The sequence below is a fragment of the Rhinoraja longicauda genome, chromosome 30 (genome assembly GCF_053455715.1).
Source record: "Rhinoraja longicauda isolate Sanriku21f chromosome 30, sRhiLon1.1, whole genome shotgun sequence".
Lineage (NCBI taxonomy): Eukaryota > Metazoa > Chordata > Chondrichthyes > Rajiformes > Arhynchobatidae > Rhinoraja > Rhinoraja longicauda.
Genome location: NC_135982.1, coordinates 27,221,009 through 27,247,247, shown reverse-complemented (window position 1 = coordinate 27,247,247; position 26,239 = coordinate 27,221,009). Strand labels below are relative to the sequence as shown.

At 52.8% G+C, this 26,239-nt stretch overlaps 1 protein-coding gene across 1 annotated transcript in view; it reads right to left on the bottom strand.

The window, feature by feature from the left end:
• The window catches only part of crocc (ciliary rootlet coiled-coil, rootletin), a 50,441-nt gene that overhangs the window by 20,360 nt on the left and 3,842 nt on the right, over positions 1-26,239 (bottom strand). The window contains 9 exon segments of the mRNA XM_078425419.1: positions 1,348-1,452; positions 3,182-3,278; positions 5,291-5,518; positions 6,109-6,215; positions 6,356-6,521; positions 8,662-8,762; positions 9,991-10,074; positions 10,984-11,175; positions 23,219-23,370. Coding sequence (XP_078281545.1) covers positions 1,348-1,452; positions 3,182-3,278; positions 5,291-5,518; positions 6,109-6,215; positions 6,356-6,521; positions 8,662-8,762; positions 9,991-10,074; positions 10,984-11,175; positions 23,219-23,370 — 1,232 coding nt within the window.

The window sequence follows — 26,239 nt, the reverse complement described above, 5'->3', positions numbered from 1 at the left end:
ACTAGGCTTGTATACACTGGAATTTAGACGGATGAGAGGGGATCTTATCGAAACATATAAGATTATTAAGGGGTTGGACACGTTAGAGGCAGGAAACATGTTCCCAATGTTGGGGGAGTCCAGAACCAGGGGCCACAGTTTAAGAATAAGGGGTAGGCCATTTAGAACGGAGATGAGGAAAAACTTTTTCAGTCAGAGAGTTGTGAATCTGTGGAATTCTCTGCCTCAGAAGGCAGTGGAGACCAATTCTCTGAATGCATTCAAGAGAGAGCTAGATAGAGCTCTTAAGGATAGTGGAGTCAGGGGGTATGGGGAGAAGGCAGGAACGGGGTACTGATTGAGAATGATCAGCCATGATCACATTAAATGGTGGTCCTGGCTCGAAGGGCCAAATGGCCTCCTCCTGCACCTATTGTCTATTGTCTAATAGAAAATAGAAACATAGAAAATAGGTGCAGGAGGAGGCCACTCGGCCCTTCGAGCCAGCACCGCCATTCATTGCGATCATGGCTGATCATCCACAATCAGTAACCCGTGCCTGCCTTCTCCCCATACCCCCTGACTCCGCTAGCCCCTAGAGCTCTATCTCTCTCTCTTTTAAATTCATCCCAGTGAATTGGCCTCCACTGCCCTCTGTGGCAGAGAATTCCACAAATTCACAACTCTCTGGGTGATTTTTTTTTTCTCATCTCAGTTCTCGATCTGTGCTCTCTGAAGGTGAGAGTAGGCCTCCCATCAGAGTCCTGACTGCGACTGGGTGGATGAATGTGACCCAGACTGTTCCGCTGCGTGTACCTGACGAGCTGCTTGTTGTTGTTGTGTGTGAGGGCTGACATGGGCCGTTAATCCACCATCTGGAAAGGCGTGGAGAGAGTGGACGTGGAGAGGATGTTTCCACTAGTGGGAGAGTCTAGGACCAGAGGTCACAGCCTCACAATCAACAGACGTGCCTTTCGGAAGGAGATGAGGAGGAATTTCTTCGGTCAGAGGGTGGCGAATCTGTGGAATTCATTGCTGCAGAGGGCGGTGGAGGCCAAGTCAGTGGATATTTTTAAGGCAGAGATAGGTTCTGGACTCCCCAACTTTTTTCCTGCATCTAGCTTGTCCAGTCCTTAGATAGATTCTTGATCAGTGCGAGTGTCAGAGGTTATGGGGAGAAGGCAGGAGAATGGGGTTGGGAGGGAGAGATAGATCAGCCGTGATTGAATGGCGGAGTTGACTTGATGGGCCGAATGGGCTAATTCTGCTCCTGCGGCAGATGAACTGATGTTGGGACTGGACTGGGGTGAAGGGGTGCGTGTGCCTCGTACATTGCCCGCCTGCCCGCCCGCCCGCCCGCCCGCTCACCTGCGCGATGTCACTGAGGATCTGGTGCAAGGATTCCATCTCGGCCTTCACACTCTCAAACTGCGCCCCCTCCTGGGCATCTTGTGCATCGGCCCGGCTCGACTCCTGACCGGGACAGAGGACCCCAGTCAAACACCCGCACACCAAGTGCTCCAACATCAAGTAGATCTCCCCTAGCCCTTCCCATTCCCCCGTATTCCCCCCCCCCCCCGCCCCACGCACCCCTCTCCCAGTCACTCCACCCCCCTTCCGCAGTCTCCCACCCCTTTCCCCTCCTTCATCACCCATCTTCCCTCCCCAAGGGCGGTCACGGTGGCGCAGCGGTAGAGTTGCTGCCTTACAGCGCCGGAGACCTGGGTTCCATCCCGACTACGGGTGCTGTCTGTACGGACTTTGTACGTTCTCCCCTGTCCCGCGTGGGTTTTTTCTGGGATCTTCGGTTTCCTCCCACACTCCAAAGACGTGCGGGTTTGTAGGTTAGATTTACATTTAGAGATACATCGCGGAAACAGGTCCTTCGGCCCACCAAGTCCGCGCCGCCCAGCGATCCCCGCACACTAACACTATCCCACACACACTAGGGACAATTTTTACATTTACACAGTCAATTAACCTACAAACCTGCACGTCTTTGGAGTGTGGGAGGAAACCGAAGATCTCGGAGAAAACCCACGCAGGTCACGGGGAGAACGTACAAACTCCGTACAGACGGCGCCCGTAGTCGGGATGGAACCTGAGTCTCCGGCGCTGCATTCGCTACAAGGCGGCAACTCTACCGCTGTGCCACCGTGCCGCCATGTTGGCTTGGTAAATGTTAAAAATGTCCCTAGTGCGTGTAGGATAGTGTCAATGAGCGGGGATCGCTGGTCGGCGTGGACCCGGTGGGCCGAAGGGCCTGTTTCTGGGCTGCATCTCTACCCTAATCTAATCTAAAAGTGCCCCAATTCCCTTTGGCTCACAGCGTCCTTGCCCACCATTAATTGCACGTTATCTCACTCTCCCGTCCCCTTTACCCTCAGGGCTAATTCACAGAAGCCTCTTTAACCTACAAACCCGCACGTCTTTGGAATGCGCGGGGAAACCGGAGCGCCCGGAGGGAACCCACGCGGCCACGGGGAAAACTAGCAAACTCCGCACACAGACAGACAGACAGACAGCACCCGAGGTCGGGATTGAACCCGGGTCTCTGGCGCTGTGAGGCAGCAGCTCTACCCGCTGCGCCACCGTAGCTACCAAAGCAAGTTTCTTTCTTGGCAATGGCCTCTGGTTTCTTCGGACCAGATTGGGATGAGGCACTTGGACACTGGACCATATTCATGTTCATAAGAAAAGGGAGCAGAATTAGGCCATTCGGCCCATCAAGTCTACTCCGCCATTCAATCATGGCTGATCTGTCTCTCCCTCCTAACCCCATTCTCCTGCCTTCTCCCCATAACATCTGACACCCATACTAATCAAGAATCTATCTCTGCCTTAAATATATCCATTGACTTGGCCTGTACAGCCGTCTGCAGCAATGAATTCCACCGACTCACCACCCTCTGACTAAAGAAATTCCTCCTCATCTTCTTCCTGAAGGAATGTCCTTTTATTCTGAGGCTGTGCCCTCTGGTCCTGGACTCTCCCACTAGTGGAAACATCCTCTCCACATCCACTCTATCCAGGCCGCTCACTATTCGGTAAGTTTCACTGAGGTTCCCTTCATCTTTCTAAACTCCAGCGAGTACAGGCCCAGTGCCGAGGGCTGTCAAGGGGAGCAATGGTGAACCTGGAGCCTTCCCCTCCTCTCCCCCCTCCCCCCCACACACCCCTCCCCATGCTCCCGTTCACCCACCAGGCTCTCCAGCGTCTGGTTGAGGCTGCTGACGGTTCTGTCCCTCTCTCTGATCTCACTCTTCAGTCGCTCCACAGTCACCATCAGCTCCGTGACCCTGCAAGTCAAGTCAAGTCAATTTTATTTGTACAGCACATTTAAAAACAACCCACGTTGACCAAAGTGCTGTACATCAGTTCAGGTACTAAGAACGAACATACAATGGCACACAAACATAACAGCACATACATAAACAGTTCACAGCGCCCCCTCAGAGGGCCTCAAACGCTAGGGAGTAGAAATAAGTTTTGAGCCTGGACTTAAAGGAGTGGATGGAGGGGGCAGTTCTGATGGGGAGAGGGATGCTGTTCCACAGTCTAGGAGCTGCAACCGCAAAAGCACGGTCACCCCTGAGCTTAAGCCTAGACCGCGGGATAGTCAGTAGCCCCAAGTTGGCCGACCTGAGGGACCTGGAGATAGAGTGGTAGGTTAGAAGATTCTTGATATGGGGGGGGGCAAGCCCGTTTAGGGTTTTGTATGTGAATAGGAGGAGCTAGATAAACACCATTGTTTCATGTATTCTGTGTGTTTTATGACTGTTGGCAGATCAATGTCCCACCTGGGATCAATAAAGTTCTATCGTATCATATCATAGAAATATAGACAACAAGTGCAGGAGGAGGCCACTCGGCCCTTCGAGCCAGCACCGCCATTCATTGTGATCATGGCTGATCTTCCACAATCAGTAACCCGTGCCTGCCTTCTCCCCATATCCCTTGATTCAGCTAGCCCCTAGAGCTCAATCTAACTCTCTTTTTAATTCATCCAGTGAATCGGCCTCCACTGCCCTCTGTGGCAGAGAATCCCACAAATTCACAACTTTCTGGGGCGAAAAAGTTCCTTCTCACCTCAGTTTTAAATGGCCTTCCGTTTATTCTAATATTGAGTCTACTCCGCCATTCAGTGATGGCTGGTCTACCATTCCCCTCTCATCCCCATTCTCCTGCCTGCCTTCTCCCCATACCCCCTGACACCCGCACTGATCATGAAACCATCTGCCTCCATCTTGAACAAACTAGTGTTTACATGGTGACACAGCCCTGAGGTGCCACCTACTGGCGCACACAGCAACTGCAGTTTCAACAGGACAAATCTAAACTTCTCTCATCTTGTTCACCAGCAAAAATAAAACTGCAGCTGCTGGAAAACTTGCCACAAATGCTGCAAATTGCTGCCACGTTTCAGATCAAGATCTTTCAGTATAATTCTATCCTGCTCGAGACAGGCACAGAAAGCTGGAGTCCCCCTTTAGTTTAGGTTAGCACTGTGAAAGGTCTTGACCCAAAACGTCACCCATTCCTTCTCTCCAGAGATGCTGCCTGTCCCGCTGAGTTACTCCAGCATTTTGTATCTATCTTGAATTTGCTCTCAGCTCTGCTAACCTGCCATGAGCCCAACAGTGTCCGAAGAAGGGTGTCGACCCAAAACCTTTTCTACACAGATGCTGCCTGACCCGCTGAGTTACTCCAGCACTTTGTATCTATCCAAGCCCAGCTGATCTGGACTATTCAGAAGACATAGGAGCAGAATGAGGTAATTTAGCCCGTCTGAAATTATCAGCCATGATTGAAAGACGGAGTAGACTTGATGGACCAAATGGCCAGATTCTGCTCTTATCCCTTATGAACTTATGAATATGGTAGTGTCCACACACACGTGCACACAGACATACACACGTAGGTACACACACACGCACAAACGTACACGTACATACATGTACACACACACATACACACGTAGGTACACACAAACATACATGTACACACAGACACACACACAAACATACATACACGTACAGACACACACACGTAGGTACACACACACAAACGTACACACACACACACACGTAGGTACACACACACACAAACGTACACACACACACGTAGGTACACACACACAAACGTACACACACGTACACACACACGTACATACACACACACACACACATAGGTACACACACACAGATGTACACACACACAGACGCACACACACACACAGATGTACACACACACACACACGTAGGTAAACAAACACATACACAAACGTACACACACACACACACACACGTACCTGCTGCTCTGCTCTGCTCTCTCCAGGTCGTACTTGCTCTGCAGCTGCATCATCTGCCGCACTTTGTCACGCAGCTGTTCCTCCAACTGTGCCAGCTGTGCTGCCCGCTGCTCCAGCTGTGCGGTGGCGCTGCCGTCTGCCAGTCGCAGGTGCCCGCTTAGGTTCAGGCACGAGGCGTGGATGGTCCGTGAGGATCGGGCCAGATCGTTACGCAGCTCCGACAGGTCCCTGCACTCCAACCCCACACACACGGGTCAGACACGGGTGGACCCCACCCCACATCACACCCCCCCCCCACCCCACACCCGCCCCACCCCACACCCCCCCCCACCCCACACCCCCCCCACCCCACACCCCCCCCACCCCCCACACCTCCCCACCCCACACACCCCCCACACACGGGTCAGACACAGAGGGACCGCACCCCACACCCAACCCCCACACACCCTACCCTACCCCACCCCCCACCCCCGCCCCCACCCACACACCCCCCACACACACGGGTCAGACACAGGGGGACCGCACCCCACCCCCACACACACACCTACCCACCCCACCCCCACCCCACACCCATCCCCACCACACACGCGGGTCAGATACAGGGGCACCTCACCCCACACCCCACCTCCCCCACCCACACACACCCCACCCCATCAACACCTACCCACCCATACCACCCTCACCCCCACCCCATCAACAACAACCCACCTACCCCAACATTACCCCCACCCCACTCCCACCCCACCTCTCCTAACCCCACCCCAAGCTCACCCCACCTCGCCTCACTACACCCCACCCACCCCTCCCCCACCCCTCACCGTTCACTGGCTGACTTGACCTCGCTGAAGTGGCGTCGGAACCCCACCACCTGTCTCCAGAGGGTCAGTAGACGGTTGTGCTCGTTACTGAAGTACATGTTGAAGGACTGCGAGCAAACAGACGCACGCACTCAGGGGGGGAGAGAGCGTGGGGGTGGAGGGGAGAGCGTGGGGGGGGGGAGGAGAGCACGTGGGGGAAGAGAGCGTGGGGGGAAGAGCGCGTGGGGGGGGCGCGCGGGTGACGTACCTCCTCCTCGTGCCTCCACTCCACCTCCTTCTGCTCGAGCTCCTCGCGAGCGCGGCTCCAGTCGGCCGTGAGTTTGCGCAGGTCCTCGCTCAGCGCCAGGTTGGCACCGCTCGCCTGGTCCAGCTGTTCCCGCAGCATCGAGTTCACCTGCGCCAGGCTGGCACTCCTGTAACCACAGCCCCCCCCCGGGCACGTCACAGCGGCACCGCACGGCGCCCACACTCTCCCCACCCCACACTCTCCCCACCCCACACTCCCCCCCCCACACTCCCTCCTCCACTCTCAACTCCTGCCCCACCACCCACACTCCCCCCCCCACCCACTCCCCCCCTCCCTCCCTCCCCACCCACACTCCCTGCCCCCCCACCCACACTCTCCTCCCTCCCCACACTCCCCCCTCAACTTCCCCCCACCCATTCCCCCCCCCCCCCACCCCACCCACCCTCTCCTGTGGCTGGCACGCAAATAGTTGCCTGGGTTGGGGGCCATCTTGGGAATGATAAAGTTGGCTAACTAGCCCTGCCTTGCAGAGGTTGATGGGATGCTTGACGAAAGAAAATGTGGCTAAAGAAATGTGTTTGTGCTGCAGAAGTCAAGCCCAGACGGCTAATGTTATTGCAGAGATACTTAACTATTGTGTATTTGGTCAGTGGCATGGAAGTTGTTAATTGCCGAAACAGCCTTCATGTCTGGTTACACCAATGTGATAATTGCCTCTGTTGTGAACCTCTATTATTTTACCTTGAGCACTGGAACTTGTGCAGAAAGTTGAGCTCAGATAGCTAACGTTTGGAGCAGGTTTATTCCATACATGGTAAAGCCATCTGTTTGTGGATTTTGCCTGTCACCTCCATAATAAAAAGAAGCTGTAACCTGCTAATTGCTGAAATTTGTACGGAGAGGAAAGCTCTTCAGCGGGTAGTCCATAAAGAGCTCAGAAGACTATTGGAACACAGCTACCAGCCTTGGAGGGCATCTACAACACACGATGCCTCAGAAAAGCCACCAGCATCCACAAAGACTCTTCACACCCCTGCAACAGTCTGTTCGAACTTCTACCATCGGGCAGACGATACAAGGCCTTCTACGCCCGCACCTCCAGACTCAGGAACAGCTTCATCCCCAGGGCCATAGCTGCTATGAAGCGGTCCTGCTGAGCCGGATGGTCACATCGCACAGTGATCCGGCACAGATCTACTTGCACTTTATTCTGTTTTAAAACTGTTCCAATTTGTTTCATTGGGTTGTTTAAATGAATACTGACTAGCTAATTAATTTATTGCATCGTATGGGAGGCACATTCCCAATCTCGTTGTACCCCTGTACGATGACAATAAAGATATATTGTATTGTATTAGCGTGGTTGTCTATTTGTTACAAGGTCAAGAACTTTAACAGGAACATGGAAGGGGTCTATGTGTAGGAAGGAACCGCAGGTGCTGGTTTACACCAAAGATGGGCACAAAGTGCTGGAGTAATTCAGCGGGACAGGCAGCATCTCTGGGGAACATGGACGGGTACAAAGTGCTGGAGTAACTCAGCGGGACAGGCAGCATCTCTGGGGAGACTGAACAGGTCATATTTCGGGTCGAGACTCTTCTTGAGACTCAATAGAAACAGAAAATAGATGCAGGAGTAGGCCATTCGGCCCTTTGAGCCAGCACTGCCATTCAATATGATCACGGCTGATCATCTACAATCAGTACACCGTTCCTGTTTTCTCCCCATTTCCTTTGATTCCGTTAGAGCTAAGAGTTATATCTAACTTTTTCGCCCAGAGTTGTGAATTTGTGGAATTCTCTGCCACAGAAGGCAGTGGAGGCCAATTCACTGGATGAATTTAAAAGAGAGTTAGATAGAGCTCTAGGGGCTAGCGGAATCAAGGGATATGGGGAGAAGGCAGGCACAGGTTACTGATTGTGAATGATCAGCCATGATCACAATGAATGGCGGTGTTGGCTCGAAGGGCCAAATGGCCTCCTCCTGCACCTATTTTCCATGTTTCTAACTCTCTCTCTTGAAAACATCCAGTGAATCGGCCTCCACTGTCTTCTGTGGCAGAGAATTCCACACTTCTGGTGAAGGGTCTCGAGCCGAAACATCAGCCATTCCTTCTCTCCAGAGATGCTGCCTGTCCCGCTGAGTTACTCCAGCGTTTTGCGTCTGTCTGGGAGTCTGTGTGTGGCTCCACTCTCTGCGTGAGGCGGTGGGGAGGGGGGGTGGGGGGGAGAGGGGGGGGTGGGGAGGGGGGGGGGAGAGGGGGGGGGGTGGGGAGGGGGGGGGGAGGTAACCAGGTCCCCACCTACCTCTGCTGCTCCTCCTCCAGGCGGATCAGGGTGTTTTCCAGCTCAGTGCTCTGCTCCTCCTCGTAGCGCTGCACTCCCAGGTCCGTCATGTCCAGCTGGCTCTGGGAACACAGCAAGGGAACACTCCGTTATGGTCAGTCACTGAAAGGAAGCATGCAGGTAGGTACAGCAGGCAGTGAAGAAAGCCAATGGCATGTTGGCCTTCATAACAAGAGGAGTTGAGTATAGGAGCAAAGAGGTCCTTCTGCAGTTGTACAGGGCCCTAGTGAGACCGCACCTGGAGTACTGTGTGCAGTTTGGGTCTCCAAATGTGAGGAAGGATATTCTTGCTATTGAGGGCGTGCAGCGTAGGTTTACTAAATTAATTCCCGGGATGGTGGGACTGTCATATGTTGAAAGACTGGAGCGACTAGGCTTGTATACACTGGAATTTAGAAGGATGAGAGGGGATCTTATCGAAACATATAAGATTATTAAGGGATTGGACACGCTAGATGCAGGAAACATGGTCCCGATGTTGGGGGAGTCCAGAACCAGGGGCCACAGTTTAAAAATCCGGCGTCGAATATTTAGAACGGAGATGTGGAAATACTTTTTCACCCAGAGAGTTGTGAATCTGTGGAATTCTCTGCCTCAGAAGGCAGTGGAGGCCAATTCTCTGGATGCTTTCAAGAGAGAGCTAGATAGAGCTCTTAAGGATAGCGGAGTCAGGGGGTATGGGGAGAAGGCAGGAACGGGGTACTGATTGAGAATGATCAGCCATGAACACAGTGAATGGTGGTGCTGGCTCAAAGGGCCGAATGGCCTCCTCCTGCACCTATTGTCTATCGTCTATTGATATTCCCGTTACCCCGGGGATAGCCCGTGACAGTGGGGATGCCAGAGTCAAGTAGATCAGTGCGTGTGTCAGGGGTTATGGGGAGAAGGCAGGAGAATGGGCTGATGTTTGGAGAATGGATGTATTCAAGAGAGTTAGATTTAGCTCGTAGGGCTAACGGAATCAAGGGATGTGGGGAGAAAGCAGGAACGGGGCAGTGATTTTAGATGATCAGCCATGATCATATTGAATGGCGGTGCTGGCTCGAAGGGCCGAATGGCCTCCTCCTGCACCTGTTTCTATGAGAGAGAGAGATAGATCAGCCATGATTGAATGGCGGAGTAGACTTGATGGGCCGAGTGGCCTAATTCTCCTGCTGTCACTATGAACAGGGCCGTGCAGGCTGGCATCAGCTTTGCGGTGAGGTGCGGCCGTTGAGGGGGCGGTGGTTCGAACGTTGAGAGGTGGGTGTACGGGCTGATGGGTCCGCTGCGGCCCGGCCTCCCACCTACCTCCAGTCGCTGGTGCTCCAGCTCGGTGGCTTTCTCCAGCAGCTGCTGCTCCACCTCGCTGCACTTCCTCTTGTACTGCAGGACCTGGTGGCCAGAGCAGAGCAGAGGGTCAGGGACACCCGGGGGGGGGCACGACCCCGCCATGCTCCCCGCCAGGCAGCGGTACCCCACCCCACCCCGCGCCCCAGTCCCAACTCAGAGTTAATCCCGCCGTGCACAGCGCGATCCCACCACGGTCCGGCGGTGCGTTCCCCACCCACTGCCCCGTTCGCAACGCGCAGCTTACTTTAGTTTGGAGATACAGCGCGGAAACAGGCCCTTCGGCCCATCGAGTCCGCGCCGACCAGCGATCACCGCACTACCCTACACACACTAGGGACAATTAACACCAAAGCCAATTAACCCACAAACCACACTCCAAAGACGTGCAGGTTTGTAGGTTAATTGGCTTGGTGAATGTAAAAACTGTCCCTGGTGAGTGTAGGATAGTGTTAGTGTGCGGGGATCGCTGGTCGGTGCGGACCCGGTGGGCCGAAGGGCCTGTTTCCGTGCTGTATCTCCAAACTAAACTAAACTAAAAGCGCGTGGTACAGCAGGGCGTGCGTCTACAGTGTGGGGACTCTACGACTCTGGATGGATGCGGGCAGAGCGCATCCAGGCAGAGCGCAGTGCAGATTGTGTGCGTGCGTGCACGTGTGTGTGTGTGCAGATTGTGTGCGTGCGTGCATGTGTGTGTGCGTGCGTGCTTGCAGATTGCGTGCGGGCAGATTGTGTGCTTACAGTTAGCGGGCGTGCGTGCGTGCAGATTGTATGTGTGCAGATTGTATGTGTGCAGATTGCGTGGTGCGTGCGTGCAGATTGCATGCGTGCAGATTGCGTGCGTGCGTACTTGCAGATTGCGCGCGTGTGTGCATGCGTTCTTGCAGACTGATTGCGTGCATGCTGGCAAATTGCGTGTGTGTGTGTGTGTGTGTGCGTGCGTGCGGCCCTCACCTTGGACTGCAGCTTCTGCACCAGCTGTGCCTGCCGCTGTTGGCCCTCCTGGTAGGCCTGGAGTTTGCGTTTGTAGGACGCCTGCTCCTCCTCCAGGCGGCGCCGCAGCTCGATGTTCTGCTGCGCCACGCTCTTGTACTCCAAGCTCTCGCGCTCACGCTCTCCCGTCTCCAACCGCAGCGACTGCTCCAGCTACACGCACACACACGCACGCAGTGAAGCTCTCCGCTGTACCTCGGCACACGTGACAATAAACTAAACTGCGACGTTTGCAGTGAGAGCCGCACACAGCTCCCCTCCATCCACCCCACCGGCCCACACGCTCAGCTTCACAGATGCTGCCTGTCCCAGTAGACAATAAACAATAGGTGCAGGAGGAGGCCATTCGGCCCTTCGAGCCAGCACCACCATTCAATGTGATCATGGCTGATCATTCTCAATCAGTACCCCATTCCTGCCTTCTCACCATACCCCCTGACTCCGCTATCCTTAAGAGCTCTATCTAACTCTCTCTTGAAAGCATCCAGAGAATTGGCCTCCACTGCCTTCTGAGGCAGAGAATTCCACAGATTCACAACTCTCTGGGTGAAAAGGTTTTTCCTCATCTCAGTCCTAACTGTCCTACTCCTTATTCTTAAACTGTGGCCCCTGGTTCTGGACTCCCCCAACATGGGGAACATTGTCCCGTTGAGCTACTCCAGCTTTTTGAGTCGATCTTCGGTTTAAACCAACATCTGCCGTCACTTCCAACACAGGGATGAGGAAGCTTTGCAGAGTTGAGTTTATTCTCTCACTTCAAGTAATCCCGGCATTCCCTCTCTCTCCATCCCTCCCCCACCCAAGTCGCACCAGCTTCTCGTTCTCACCCAGCAAACAGTGGCCTGTTTCCTTTATCATCGTTACTTTATTTGCATAACCTTTCATTCATTGTTCTTTATCTCTCCACATCACCGTCTATATCTCGTTTCCCTTATCCCCAACCAGTCTGAAGAAGGGACTCGACCCAAAACGTCACTCATTCCTCCTCTCCAGAGACGCTGCCTGTCCCCGCTGAGTTACTCCAGCTTTTTGTGTCTGTCTTTAGTTTATTGAGTTTAATTTATTGTCACGTGTACCGAGGTACAGTGAAAAGCTTTTCGCCGCTCGCTATCCAGTCAGCGGAAAGACAATGCATGATTACAATCGAGCCGTCCACAGTGTACGGATACAAGATTAGGGAATAATGTTTATTGCGAGGTAAAGCCAGCAAAGTCCGATCAAAGATAGACCGAGGGTCACCAATGAGGTAGATGGTAGTTCAGCACTGCTCTCTGGTTGTGGTAGGATGGTTCAGTTGCCTGATAACAGCCGGGAAGAACCTGCCACTGGCTATTCCTTGCCATGCAGGAAGATCAGGGGTGATCTTACAGACGTGTACAATATCACGAGGGGAATAGCTCGGGATGATGCATGATTGGTCGGATTCTGTCCACACCGAACATCAATCACCTGTTCACACTAGTTCTCTGTTATTCCACTTTCACATGCACTCCCTGCACACTAGGGAGCAATTTACAGAGGGGCCGACTAACAATAGACAATAAGTTCAGGAGTAGGCCATTCGGCCCTTCGAGCCTGTACGCACCGCCATTCAATGTGATCATGGCTGATCATTCTCAATCAGTACCCCGTTCCTGCCCTCTCCCCGTACCCCCTGACTCCGCTATCACTAAGAGCTCTATCTAGCTCTTAACCTGCAAATCTCTGCGATGTGGGAGGGAACCGGAGCACCCGGAGGAAGCCCACGAGGACACAGGGGAGAACGTGCAAACTCCACACGGACAGCTCCCGAGGTCGGGATCGATCCGGAATCTCTGGCGCCGTTCTCCCCGTGACCTGCGCGGGTTTTTTCCGGGCGCTCCGGTTTCCTGACGCACTCCACAGACGTGCGGGTTTGTGGGTTAATTGGCCCATTGTCCCCAGTGTGTGCAGGATGGAAACGAATGTCGGCGCAGACTCGGCGGGCCAAAGCGGCCGATCTATCGCTGCGCCACCGCGCCGGTCATCTTGTGGAGACCCCAGCCGATTATTCCATTAATAATTTTTTTTTTTAATCTTCAAATTTTCATTAAACTTGCAAGGGCACTACAAGTTCGTCTGGGTTTTTGATCCTCCGGTTCCTGAAGTTTCTCGCCTGGAGATGCTTTCTGCCGCTGTTACGGAGTGTCCATATGACGTTACAGGCAGGCAGCACGCGGAACACACTAGAAGGAGCACACGTAGACCTAATGGAGCTGGGTGGGCAGCAGATGGAATGGCCATGGGTGGCCAACGATGGACTCAAGCCCACATTACTCTCTGAAAATAGAGGCGATCGCCAGCAATTGTTTACTGAAGATAGAACACACTTTCCAAACCAAGTTTCAATGGGAATATAATCTTAGATTTGTAAAAATTATATATATATAAAATCAAGGATTGATTATTAGTTTAAGGGTAACATGGTGATGCAGCTGGTCATTCCACTGCCTCCCAGCCCCAGAGACCCGGGTTCGATCCCAACCTCAGGCGCTGTCTGTGTGGAGTTTGCACGTTCTCTCTGTGACCTGTGTTGGTTTCCTCCGGGGTGCTCCGGTTTCCTCCCACATCCCAAGGATGTGCAGGTTAGGTAGGTTCAATGGCCCTCTGTAAACTGCCATTAGTGTGCAGGGAGTGGATGAGAAAGTGGATGAGAACATGGGACTAGTGTGAACGGGTGATCGATGGTCAGCCTGGACTCAGTGGGCTGAAGGGCCCGTTTCCATGCTACGATACGACGGAACTTTATTTATTCCAGGAGGGAAATTAATCTGCCAGCAGTCGTAAAAACGCAAAATACATGAAACATGAAATTAAAGTGTGGAGTGGACAGGATTGGGGACGTGCAAAGATTGGGGGGGTGGGTCAGTCTCAGTCTACCCCACGACAGAAGGGGGAGGAGTTGTCCAGATTGATAGTCACAGGGAAGAAGGATCTCCTGTGGCGTTCGTTCTGTGCTGCATCTCGGTGGAACCAGTCTGTTGCTGAAGGTGCTCCTCAGGTTGGCCAGCCTGTCATGGAGGGGGTGAGCTGTATTGTCAATAGACAATAGACAACAGGTGCAGGAGGAGGCCATTCGGCCCTTCGAGCCAGCACCACCATTCAATGTGATCATGGCTGATCATTCTCAATCAGTACCCCGTTCCTGCCTTCTCCCCATACCCCCTGACTCCGCTATCCTTAAGAGCTCTATCTAGCTCTCTCTTGAATACATTCAGAGAATTGGCCTCCACTGCCTTCTGAGGCAGAATTCCACAGATTCACAACTCTCTGACTGAAAACGTTTTTCCTCATCTTTGTTCTAAATGGCCTACCCCTTATTCTTAAACTGTGTCCCCTGGTTCTGGACTCCCCCAACATTGGGAACACGTTTCCTGCCTCTAACGTGTCCAACCACTTAATAATCTTTTACGTTTCGATAAGATCCCCTGTCATCCTTCTAAATTCCAGTGTATACAAGCCCAGTCGCTCCAGTCTTTCAACATATGACAGTCCCGCCATTCCGGGAATTAACCTAGTAAACCTACGCTGCACGCCCTCAATAGCAAGAATATCCTTCCTCAAATTTGGAGACCAAAACTGCACACAGTACTCCAGGTGCGGTCTCACCAGGGCCCTGTACAACTGCAGAAGGACCTCTTTGCTCTTATATCAACTCCTCTTGTTATGAAGGCCAACATTCCATTGGCTTTCCATTACGGGCCAATTAATTCCTCTATTGTTAATAAAACACATACATGTCAGACACACTGGGAATGTAGTTTGGTTTAGAGATACAGCATGAAACAGGGCCTTCGCCGATCAGCGATCATTAGTTCTATCCGACACATTCTCTCCCTGTTACCACGTACGTTTTCTCCGGGTGCTCCGGTTTCCTCACGTTTTGTCCCTCGGGACAAATTACAGAGGCCAATTAACCTACGACGTCTTTGGAGCGCGTGAGGAAACCGGAGCACCTGGAGAAAACGTACGTGGTTACGGGGAGAGCGTGCAAACTCTGTACAGGCAGCACCCGTAGTCAGGATGGGACCCGGGCCTCTGGCGCTGTGAGGCAGCAGCTCTACCGCTGTGCCACCGCGCCACCCTGTCGTGCGGTCATTTCTTTGAGACCCCATTCCATTAAGAAAACAATAACCTGTCATCAGACTTTCATTAAACCAGCGTGGGGCACTTCGACAAGCTTGTCCCAGTTCAGCAGCTCTACCGCTGCGCCACCGTGCCGACCTGCGTCTGGGACTGCCAGCACATTGCAGACAACATCATCCCCCTCGCTCCCCTCCCCCCCCGCACCGGTCTCTGCCCCCCCCCCGAAACAGTGGGCCCTCCACAAACATAAACCTCTTCTCTTGCTGATGAGCATCTGCCGACCAAAACAATCCCTCTTTCTCTCTCCCACCATAGACCGAGGTTGCCGTGGCAACGCGCGGCGATGGAATTCCTCACGTCACCTGCCCACTCCAGCGTCCTATTCACCCGCGGCCGGGGGTCAGATGAAAGGCCGCTCTCTCAACAAGGCATCTGTTGCCCTGGGAGGGTTTGTGAGGCTCACGCATATTGTCCCAACTACTTTGCCCGTCCCCATGGCGACCGCTTTGGGAGACGGCCTCTCGCTGTTCGGCTCGGAGGCGTTCCTCTTGCCCGCCCGCCCGCCCCCCCGACAGAGAGCAGTACGGTGGCGCGGCGATAGAGCTGCTGCCTCTCAGCGCCAGAGACCCTGACCACGGGCGCTGTCTGCGTGGAGTTTGCACGTCCACTCCCCGTGACCGCGTGGGTTTTCTCCGGGTGCTACAGTTTCCTCCCACATCCTTAAGACGTGCAGGTTTGTAGGTTAATTGGCTTCTGTAAATTGTAAATTGTCCCTAGTGCGTGTAGGATAGTGTTAGTGTGCGGGGATCGCTGGTCGGCACGGACTCGGTGGGCCGAAGGGCCTGTTTCCGTGCTGTATCGCTAAAGCATAAAGTCTAACTCAGCGGGTCAGGCAGCATCTCTGGAGACTTTGGATAGGTGACATTTCTAGTCGAGATCCTTCTTCAGACTGACTGTTTTGTTTTAGTTTAGTTTACTTTAGAGACAAGGCCTGGAAACAGGCCCTTCGGCCCACCAAGTCCTCACCGACCAGCAATCACCCGTAGACTAGTTCTAGCCGACACACTACACACAATTTACAGAAGCCAATTAACCTACAAACCTGCAAGGACTTGGAAGTGCGGGAGGAAACCGGAGCACCCGGAGAAAACCCACGCAGGTCACGGGGAGAACGTACAAACTCCGTACAGACAGCACCAGTAGTCAGGATCAAACCCGGGTCCCTGGCGCTGTGAGGCAGCAACTCTACTGCTGCGCCACTATCCTGCCCGATGAGTGCCTGTCAGACACAGAGTAAAAAATACAGGTGCATGCATTACTGCCTCATGCATTACTGCTTCCAACGGGAGATTAATCTGCGGGCAATTATCTGCAGATTGTCACACTGCTTTTTATGAGTGTTTACTGCATGGTCATAGAGTGATACAGTGTGGAAACAGGCCCTTCGGCCCAACTTGCCCACACCGGCCAACATGCCCCATCTACACTAGTCCCACCTGCCTGCGTTTGGCCCATATCCCTCCAAACCTGTCCGATCCATGTACCTGTCTTAAACATTGCGATAGTCCCTGCCTCAACTACCTCCTCCGGCAGCTCGTTCCATACACCCACCACCCTTTGTGTGAAAATGCTACTCCTCAGATTCCTATTAAATCTTTTCCCCCCCGTCACCTTAAACCTATGTCCTCTGGTCCTCGATTCCCCGACTCTGGGCAAGAGAATCTGTGCGTTTACCACCTGCTTGGTTTTCCCGTGACCTGCGTGGGTTCTCTCCAGGTGCTCTGGTTTCCTCCCACACTCCAACAGGTTTGTAGGTTAATTGGCTTTGATAAAATTGTAAATTGTCCCTAGTGTGTGTAGGATAGTGTTAATGCGCGGGAATCGCTGGCCAGCAGGGACTCGGAGGGCCGAAGGGCCTGTTGCCGCGCTGTATATCTAAACTAAGTAGTCTCCAGCAGAAAATATCAAAGGTGCCACCATTATTTTACCCCCCCCCCCTTCTCTCCCAAAATGCTGCCTGACCCGCTGAGTTACTCCAGCATTTATTATCCACCTTCGATTTAATCCAGCAACTGCAGTTTTCTTTCCTATCGCTATTATCTGGTGTAAAGTTAGGAAAAGGGGACATACAACGAGATCTGGGTGTCCTAGTGCATCAGTCACTGAAAGGAAGCATGCAGGTACAGCAGGCAGTGAAGAAAGCCAATGGAATGTTGGCCTCCATAACAAGAGGAGTTGAGTATAGGAGCAAAGAGGTCCTTCTGCAGTTGTACAGGGCCCTAGTGAGACCGCACCTGGAGTACTGTGTGCAGTTTTGGTCTCCAAATTTGAGGAAGGATATTCTTGCTATTGAGGGCGTGCAGTGTAGGTTCACTAGGTTAATTCCCGGAATGGCGGGACTGTCATATGTTGAAAGACTGGAGCGGCTAGGCTTGTATACACTGGAATTTAGAAGGATGAGAGGGGATCTTATCGAAACATATAAGATTATTAAGGGGTTGGACACGTTAGAGGCAGGAAACATGTTCCCAATGTTGGGGGAGTCCAGAACCAGGGGTCACAGTTTAAGAATAAGGGGTAGGCCATTTAGAACGGAGATGAGGAAAATCTTTTTCAGTCAGAGAGTTGTGAATCTGTGGAATTCTCTGCCTCAGATGGCAGTGGAGGCCAGTTCTCTGAATGGATTCAAGAAAGAGCTAGATAGAGCTCTTAAGGATAGTGGAGTCAGGGGGTATGGGGAGAAGGCAGGAACGGGGTACTGATTGAGAATGATCAGCCATGATCACATTGAATGGTGGTGCTGGCTCGAAGGGTCGAATGGCCTCCTCCTGCACCTATTGTCTATTGTCTATTATTCAACGCTCCCATTAAGCTCCCATTAATGCGGCTTTGAACCTGGGCCAACCTAGGGCCTGTACAGGCATGTTGTTGACCTACTCAACTGGAACGACAAGCCCAGGCAAGCTCTGAGCTCTTAGCTTTGGGGTTGGCAGAACCACCGCTCGTTCGCCTTGTTCCTGACACCAACGCACCAAGATTTCTTGACTGGAGATCTAAATCCATGGCAGCAAACTATGCACCACTTGCAGAGCGAGAATGCGCTTGTACTAAATCCCGGAACCGCTGCAGGTTGGCAGTAACCAACTCAAACATACCCGAGGCAACCTTCAATTACAGTAGAAAAACACAGGTGCTGTGGGAACTGAGCGGGCCGAGCAGCAGTGTGGGGGGAATGGTCCATGGTGACTTTAATGCCATACGTGTCCTTGTGATGATGGTGGCACAAGGAACCACAGATGCCTGGGTTTGCACCACAGGACACAAAGTGCTGGAGTAACATTTCTCCACTGTTCTCCACAGATGCTGCTCGACCCGCTGCATTATTCCAGCACTTTGTATAAACCGGCATCTGCAATTCCTTGCGTGTTCATCGTAATTTCCAGGTTTCCATCCCAAGCCGGGCGACACGATGTCTCGACTTTCACGTACAATGCCGTTTGTTCACCGGCACTGGGGCATGCAGCCCGGCCTCCATTCCACAACATAGTGCAGGAAGCAACTGCAGGCGCTGGCTTAAACTGAAGGCACACACAAAGAGCTGGAGTAACTCAGCGGGTCAGGCAGCATCGGGTCGGGTCGGGTCGGGTCGGGCGACGTTTCGGATCGGGTTTGAGTAACCCCAGCATTTTGTGTCTACCTGCATTCCACTACAATGTTTGGAATAATTCACAAACACCCGCCAACACTGTAATGGCACCATGCACCGGGAGCTGCACCATGCACCGGCCCTACGCCATGCAGTGGTGCCACAACATGCACCGGTGCTACACCATGCACCGGCCCCACACCATGCACTGGTGCGCTACACCGCGCACCGTCGCTGCACCATGCGCCGTCACCACACCATGCACTGGTGCGCTACACCATGCGCCGTCGCTGCACCATGCACCATCGCCACACCACGCACTGGTGTGCCGCGCCACGCACTGGTGTGCCGCGCCACGCACTGGTGTGCCGCGCCACGCACTGGCGTGCCGCGCCACGCACTGGCGTGCCGCGCCACGCACTGGCGTGCCGCGCCACGCACTGGCGTGCCGCGCCATGCACTGGTGTGCTGCACCATGCACTGGTGTGCTGCGCCATGCGCCGTCGCTACACCATGCACTGGTGTGCCGCATCATGCACTGGTGTGCCGCATCATGCACCGGTGCAGCCCCATGCACTGGCGCTACACCATGCACCAGTGCCACAACATGCTACACCATGCACCAGTGCCACAACATGCACCAGTGCTACATGCCTTCATGAATCAGTTAGATGCCCTGCAGGTTAGGTTTTCTCCGCACTGAACATTTTGAAGTAACATTGCCTACGCTACAAATGCCGTGCTAATATGTTTGTACACCCCACCACAACGAGAGAGCAGTGCTGAACTACTATCTACCTCATTGGTGACTCTCGGACTATCCTTTATCGGAATTTGTTGGCTTTACCTCGCACTAAACGTCATTCCCTTATCATGTATCTGTGCACTGTAAATGACTCGATTGTAATCATGCATCGTCTTTCTGCTGACTGGTCAGCACGCAACAAAAGCTTTTCACTGTACCTCGGTACACGTGACAATAAACTACACTAAATAAGTCAGAATAAGAATTAGGCCATTCGGCCCATCGAGTATACTCCGCCATTCAATCGTGGCTGACCTATCTCTCCATCCTAACCCCATTCTCCTCCCTTTTCCCCATAACCCCTGACACCTGTACTAATCTAGAATCTGTCGACCTCTGTTTTAAAAATATCCCGATGACGTGGGGTGACTGGGGGATTGTCGGCTTGTTGACAGGATAGTGTGAAAGAACAAATGGCAATGACAACAACATGAGATCTAACGGGTAACGGGTGCGATTGAAATGTTTTTGTTATTCTGCGTCTTGCTGAGCTGCTTGGTCTGTGATCGTGACCGGCCGTGAGAAGAATGAAACCACCAGTGCTCCAGCAAAGGGAAATCAAAGGGGCCGCGCACTTCAAAGGGAAACTCTGTATAGAGGGAATATCCCGACTACGGGCGCTGTCTGTACGGAGTTTGTACGTTCTCCCCGTGGGTTTTCTCCGAGATCTTCGGTTTCCCCCCACGCTCCAAAGACGTGCAGGTTTGTAGGCAAATTGGCTTGGTGTAAATGTAAAAAATTTCTCTAGTGGGTGTAGGACAGTGTTAATGTGCGGGGATCGCTGGTCGGCACGGACTCGGTGGGCCGAAGGGCCTGTTTCTGCGCTGTATCTCTAAACTAAACTAAACTAAAGGAGCTGATGAATCTTTGTTTGATGAGCAATCCACCAGCTTGCTCCCAGTATAAGAAAATAACTGCAGATGCTGGTACAAATCGAAGGTAATTATTCACAAAATGCTGGAGTAACTCAGCAGGTCAGGCAGCATCTCGGGAGAGAAGGACTCGGGAGTCTTCAGACTGATGTCAGCTTGCAGCCCAGCGGTATGAACATTGACTTCTCCAACTTTAGATAGTTCCTCTGTCCCTCCCTTCCCCTCCTCCTTCCCAGTTCTCCCTCTATCTTCCTGTCTCCACCTATATCCTTCCTTTGTCCCGCCCCCCTGACATCAGTCTGAAGAAGGGTCTCGACCCAAAACGTCACCCATTCTTTCTCTCCCGAGATGCTGCCTGACTTGCTGAGTTACTCCAGCATTTTGTGAATAAATAGCTTGCTCCCAGTGTTCACTGTACCTGCCCTCAGGCTGAACACATGAGTGGCGAGGGTCGGGGGTAAGATTGTGATTTGGGTAAACAGTATTGAATGTATGTATAGCCTCCGAGAATGTCGGGCAAATTTCGTTATTTACTTGAATAAAGCCTATTTAGATTTTTTGTTTAATCTGCCCTCGGGACGGCCGCTATGGAGAGGAGACGGTTGCCCACCTCTTCACAGAGTGTGGATTTGCCAAGAGAGCCCGTAGACATTTGCAGGAAGGAACTGCAATGCCGGTTTAAACCGAAGAGAGACGCAAAATGCTGGAGTAACTCAGCGGGGTCAGGCAGCATCTCTGGAGAGAAGGAATGGGTGACGTTTCAGAGCTTCAGACCTGAAGAAGGGTCTCGACCCGAAACGTCACCCATTCCTTCTCTCCAGAGATGTTGCCTGACCCGCTGAGTTACTCCGGCATTTTGCGTCTGTCGCTGGAGACGTTCGCGAGGGTCCGTGTCACGGTTTAATCCCAACAGCTCGCTGGTCACAGAGGACCCTGTGATTGACGGACGGTTCCCGGGGACACATTCAGAGACGGACATCGAGAGCTGCTGGAAGGCCGTGGACTCGGTGAAAGACCCTCGCTGGTCATCGGCCCGAACCTCAGCGAGATGTCCGTGGGGGCGAGTCGTCGCAGACCGGCCCGCTGCTGACTGCAGGAGTGCGTGCTGAGGGGATGCACTGGAGCTCAGTGCAGCCAACGGGGGAGGGCCACAGTCTGGGGTCCTTCCACCACTGGACATGGGGGGCAGAGGCCCCTCACACAGGGGGAGGAATAGCACCTCAGGGTGGCCCCATGAGGGGCAAGGGTGCAAAATTGTGCGAGAGGTGTACACACTATTGAACGTATGTACAGCCTCAGAGAAAATGTGATTTTTTGTACGGTTCCTGTACATATTTCTTACTTGAATAAAGTTTAACTTGATATTTGTTTTAAATTGGCGCTCTTAAATAAAGTCTTGATTGCCCTGCCTGATCTTCGTGATGTGTTTTAAAGTTTTCTTTAACAATTGTCCTGCTGGACTGTGTTTCACCGTCCCGTGGTACACGTGACAATGAAGGAACCATCGGACCAGTGGGATTTCCCCTCGTCTCCTTTGTAAAGTTACATCCCAGCTAAACAAAAACCTGGCTTCTTTCAAAGTAACGGCAAGTGTCCGGAGCTGTGACAAAACACAGAGGGCTGGAGTAACTCGGTGGGTCGGTCAGCACCTGCGGAAACGTTCGTCCATTTCCCTCTGCAGAATTTAGAAGGATGAGAGGGGATCTTATCGAAACATATAAGATTATTAAGGGGTTGGACACGTTAGAGACAGGAAACATGTTCCCAATGTTGGGGGAGTCCAGAACAAGGGGCCACAGTTTAAGAATAAGGGGTAGGCCATTTAGAACGGAGATGAGGAAGAACTTTTTCAGTCAGAGAGTGGTGAATCTGTGGAATTCTCTGCCTCAGAAGGCAGTGGAGGCCAATTCTCTGAATGCATTCAAGAGAGAGCTAGATAGAGCTCTTAAGGATAGCGGAGTCAGGAGGTATGGGGAGAAGGCAGGGACGGGGTACTGATTGAGAATGATCAGCCATGATCACATTGAATGGTGGTGCTGGCTCGAAGGGCCGAATGACCTCCTCCTGCACCTATTGTCTATTGTCGTCTATTGACCAGCTGAGCTAGACGTCCTGGAGGAGGGATGTGCTGGCATTGGAGAGGGTCTAGAAGTGGTTTATGAGAATGATCCCAGGAATGAGTGGGATAACTTATGAGGCATTGGGCCTGTACTTGCTGGAGTTCGGAAGAGTGAGGGGGGGAGCACATTGAAAGGCTCGGATAGAGTGGATGTGGAGAGGATGTTTCCACTGGTGGGAGAGTCTAGGACCAGAGAGCACAGCCTCAGAATAAAAGGATGCACCTTTAGAAAGGAGATGAGGAGGAATTTCTTTAGTCAGAGGGTGGTGAATCTGTGGAATTCTTTGCCACAGACGGCTGTGGAGGCCATGTCAATGGTTATTTTTAAGGCAGAGATAGATTATTGATTAGTACGGGTGTCAGGGGTTATGGGGAGAAGGCAGGAGAATGGGGTCGAGAGGGAGATATAGATCAGCCACGATTGAATGGCGGAGTAGACTTGATGGGCCGAATGGCCTAATTCTGCTCCTATCATTTATGAACATGAACAATAAATCTCCCAGACTGTGTGTCATTGACGTTTGTGATTCTGGGTGCCCCACTCAGCCCATCGTTGGTCAACACACCAGCTGGTTGTGTTTTGCTGCGGGTTTGGGCGGGGGGGGGGGGGTTGGCGGTGCCCGGGGGGGTCTCACGGTCGGGTCACCTACCCGCTCGCTGATGGCGTTGTATTTGATGGCCAGCTCGTCCCGCTCGGCGCGGCTCTGTGCCATCAGATCCTCGACGCGGGACAGTTCCTGCTGCAGGATGCTGTTCTCCTCCTGCAGCGGCAACAGCGACGACGACATGTCCTGAGCTGCAGCTGCTGGGCAACGAGTACCAGGTAAACCCCAGCTCACACAGGGGCCCCAGCACATGTCAAGCTGCACTCGTACAGTGCAACGCAGAGTGCAGAGTACAGTGCAGCGTACAGTGCAACATACAGTGCAGCGTACAGTGCAACATACAGTGCAGCGTACAGTGCAGCGTACAGTGCAACATACAGTGCAACATACAGTGCAACATACAGTGCAGCGTACAGTGCAGCGTACAATGCAGAGCACAGTGCAGCGTACAGTGCAGCGCACAGTGCAGCGTACAGTGCCACGTACAGTGCAACGTACAGTGCAGCGCACAGTGCCACGTACAGTGCAGCGCACAGTGCCACGTACAGTGCAACGTACAGTGCAGCGCACAGTGCAACGTACAGTGCAGCGTACAGTGCAGCGTACAGTGCAGCGTACATTGCCACGTACAGTGCCACGTACAGTGCAGCGTACAGTGCAACGTACAGTGCAGTGCACAGTGCAACGTACAGTGCCACGTACAGTGCAGCGCAGTGCCACGTACAGTGCCACATACAGTGCAGCGCACAGTGCAACGTACAGTGCAACGTACAGTGCAGCGCACAGTGCAACATACAGTGCCACGTACAGTGCAGCGCACAGTGCAACGTACAGTGCAGCGCACAGTGCAGCGCACAGTGCAGCGCACAGTGCAGCGTACAGTGCAGCGTACAGTGCAGCGCACAGTGCCACGTACAGTGCAGCGTACAGTGCAGCGCACAGTGCAGCGTACAGTGCAGCGCACAGTGCCACGTACAGTGCAGCGTACAGTGCAGCGCAGTGCCACGTACAGTGCAGCGCACAGTGCAGCATACAGTGCAGCGCACAGTGCCGCGTACAGTGCAGCGCACAGTGCAGCGTACAGTGCAGCGTACAGTGCAGCGTACAGTGCAGCGTACAGTGCAGCGTACAGTGCAGCGCACAGTGCCACGTACAGTGCAGCGCACAGTGCAGCGTACAGTGCAGCGCACAGTGCCACGTACAGTGCAGCGTACAGTGCAGCGCAGTGCCACGTACAGTGCAGCGCACAGTGCAGCATACAGTGCAGCGCACAGTGCCGCGTACAGTGCAGCGCACAGTGCAGCGTACAGTGCAGCGTACAGTGCAGCGTACAGTGCAGCGTACAGTGCAACATACAGTGCAGCGTACAGTGCAGCATACAGTGCAGCGTACAGTGCAGCGCACAGTGCCACGTACAGTGCAGCGTACAGTGCAGCGCACAGTGCCACGTACAGTGCAGCGTACAGTGCAGCGTACAGTGCAGCGCACAGTGCCACGTACAGTGCAGCGCACAGTGCCACGTACAGTGCAGCGCACAGTGCCACGTACAGTGCAACGTACAGTGCAGTGCCCTCTGTAATGTTTGGGACAAAGACCCATCGTTTATTTATTTGCCTCTGTACTCCACAATTTGAGATTTGTAATAGAGAAATAAAAATCACATGTGGTTAAAGTGCACATTGTCAGATTTCATTAAAGGCCATTTTTATACATTTTGGTTTCATCGTGTAGAAATGACAGCTGAGTTTATACATAGTCCCCCCCCCATTTCAGGGCACCACAATGTTTGGGACACCGCAATGTCATGTAAATGAAGGTCGTCGTGTTTAGTATTTTGTTGCATGTCCTTTGTATGCAGTGACTGCTTGAAGTCTGCGATTCATGGACATCGCCAGTTGCTGGTCTCAACCCGAAACGTCACCATTCCTTCTCTCCCGAGATGCTGCCTGACCCGCTGAGTTACTCCAGCATTGTGTGTCTACCTTCGATTTAAACCAGCGTCTGCAGTTTTTGTCTACACCAGTTCCTGGGTGTCTTCTCCGGTGATGCTCCATTGCTGTGTCCCAAACATTATGGTGCCCTGAAATGGGGGGGACTATGTATAAACACAGCTGTAACCTCTACAATTGGAGAGGTTAGGAGAGTGGCAGAGAAGTGGCAGATGACATTCAGTAAAGTGCAGTCATGCATTTCGGTTATAAGAATAAAGGCGTAAATTATTTTCTAAATGGAGGGAGAATCCAGAAATCGGAGGTGCTAAGGGACTGACTCGGGAGTGCTGGTTAATTTGGCAGTAAGGAAGCCACCATCAATGAAGCCACCATCATCATCATCAATGCTAGCATTTATATCAACAGGAGTGGAATACAAAAACAGGGACGTAATGCTGAGGCTCCATAAGGCGCTGGTCAGGCCGCATTTGGAGCACTGTGAGCAAATGTGGGCCCCATATCTGAGGAAGGATGTGCTGGCTCTGGAGAGGGTCCAGAGGAGGTTTATGAGAATAATCCCAGGAATGAGTGGGTTAACATATGATGAGCGTTTGTCGGCACTGGGCCTGGACTCACTGGAGTTTAGAAGAATGAGAGAGGGCAGCTCATTGAAACGTACAGAATAGTGAAAGGCCCGGATAGAGTGGATGTGGAGAAGATATTGTATCTTCTGTACGGAGTTTGTACGTTCTCCCTGTGACCTGCGTGGGGTTTCTACGAGATCTTCGGTTTCCTCCCACACTCCAAAGACCTACAGGTATGTAGGTTAATTGACTGGGTAAATGTGAAAATTGTCCCTAGTGGGTGTAGGGGATCGCTGGACGGCGCCGACTCGGTGGGCCGAAGGGCCTGTTTCCGCACTGTATCTCTAAATCTAAAAATTTCCACTGGTGGGAGAGTCCAGGACCAGAGGGCACAGCCTCAGAATCAAAGGGCGATCTTTTAGAAAGGAGGTGAGGAGGAACTTCTTTAGTCAGAGGCCGGCGAGTCTGTGGAACTCATTGCCACAGACGGCTGTGGAGGCCAAGTCAGTGGATATTTTTTAAGGCAGAGATGGACAAGTTCTTGTTTGGAA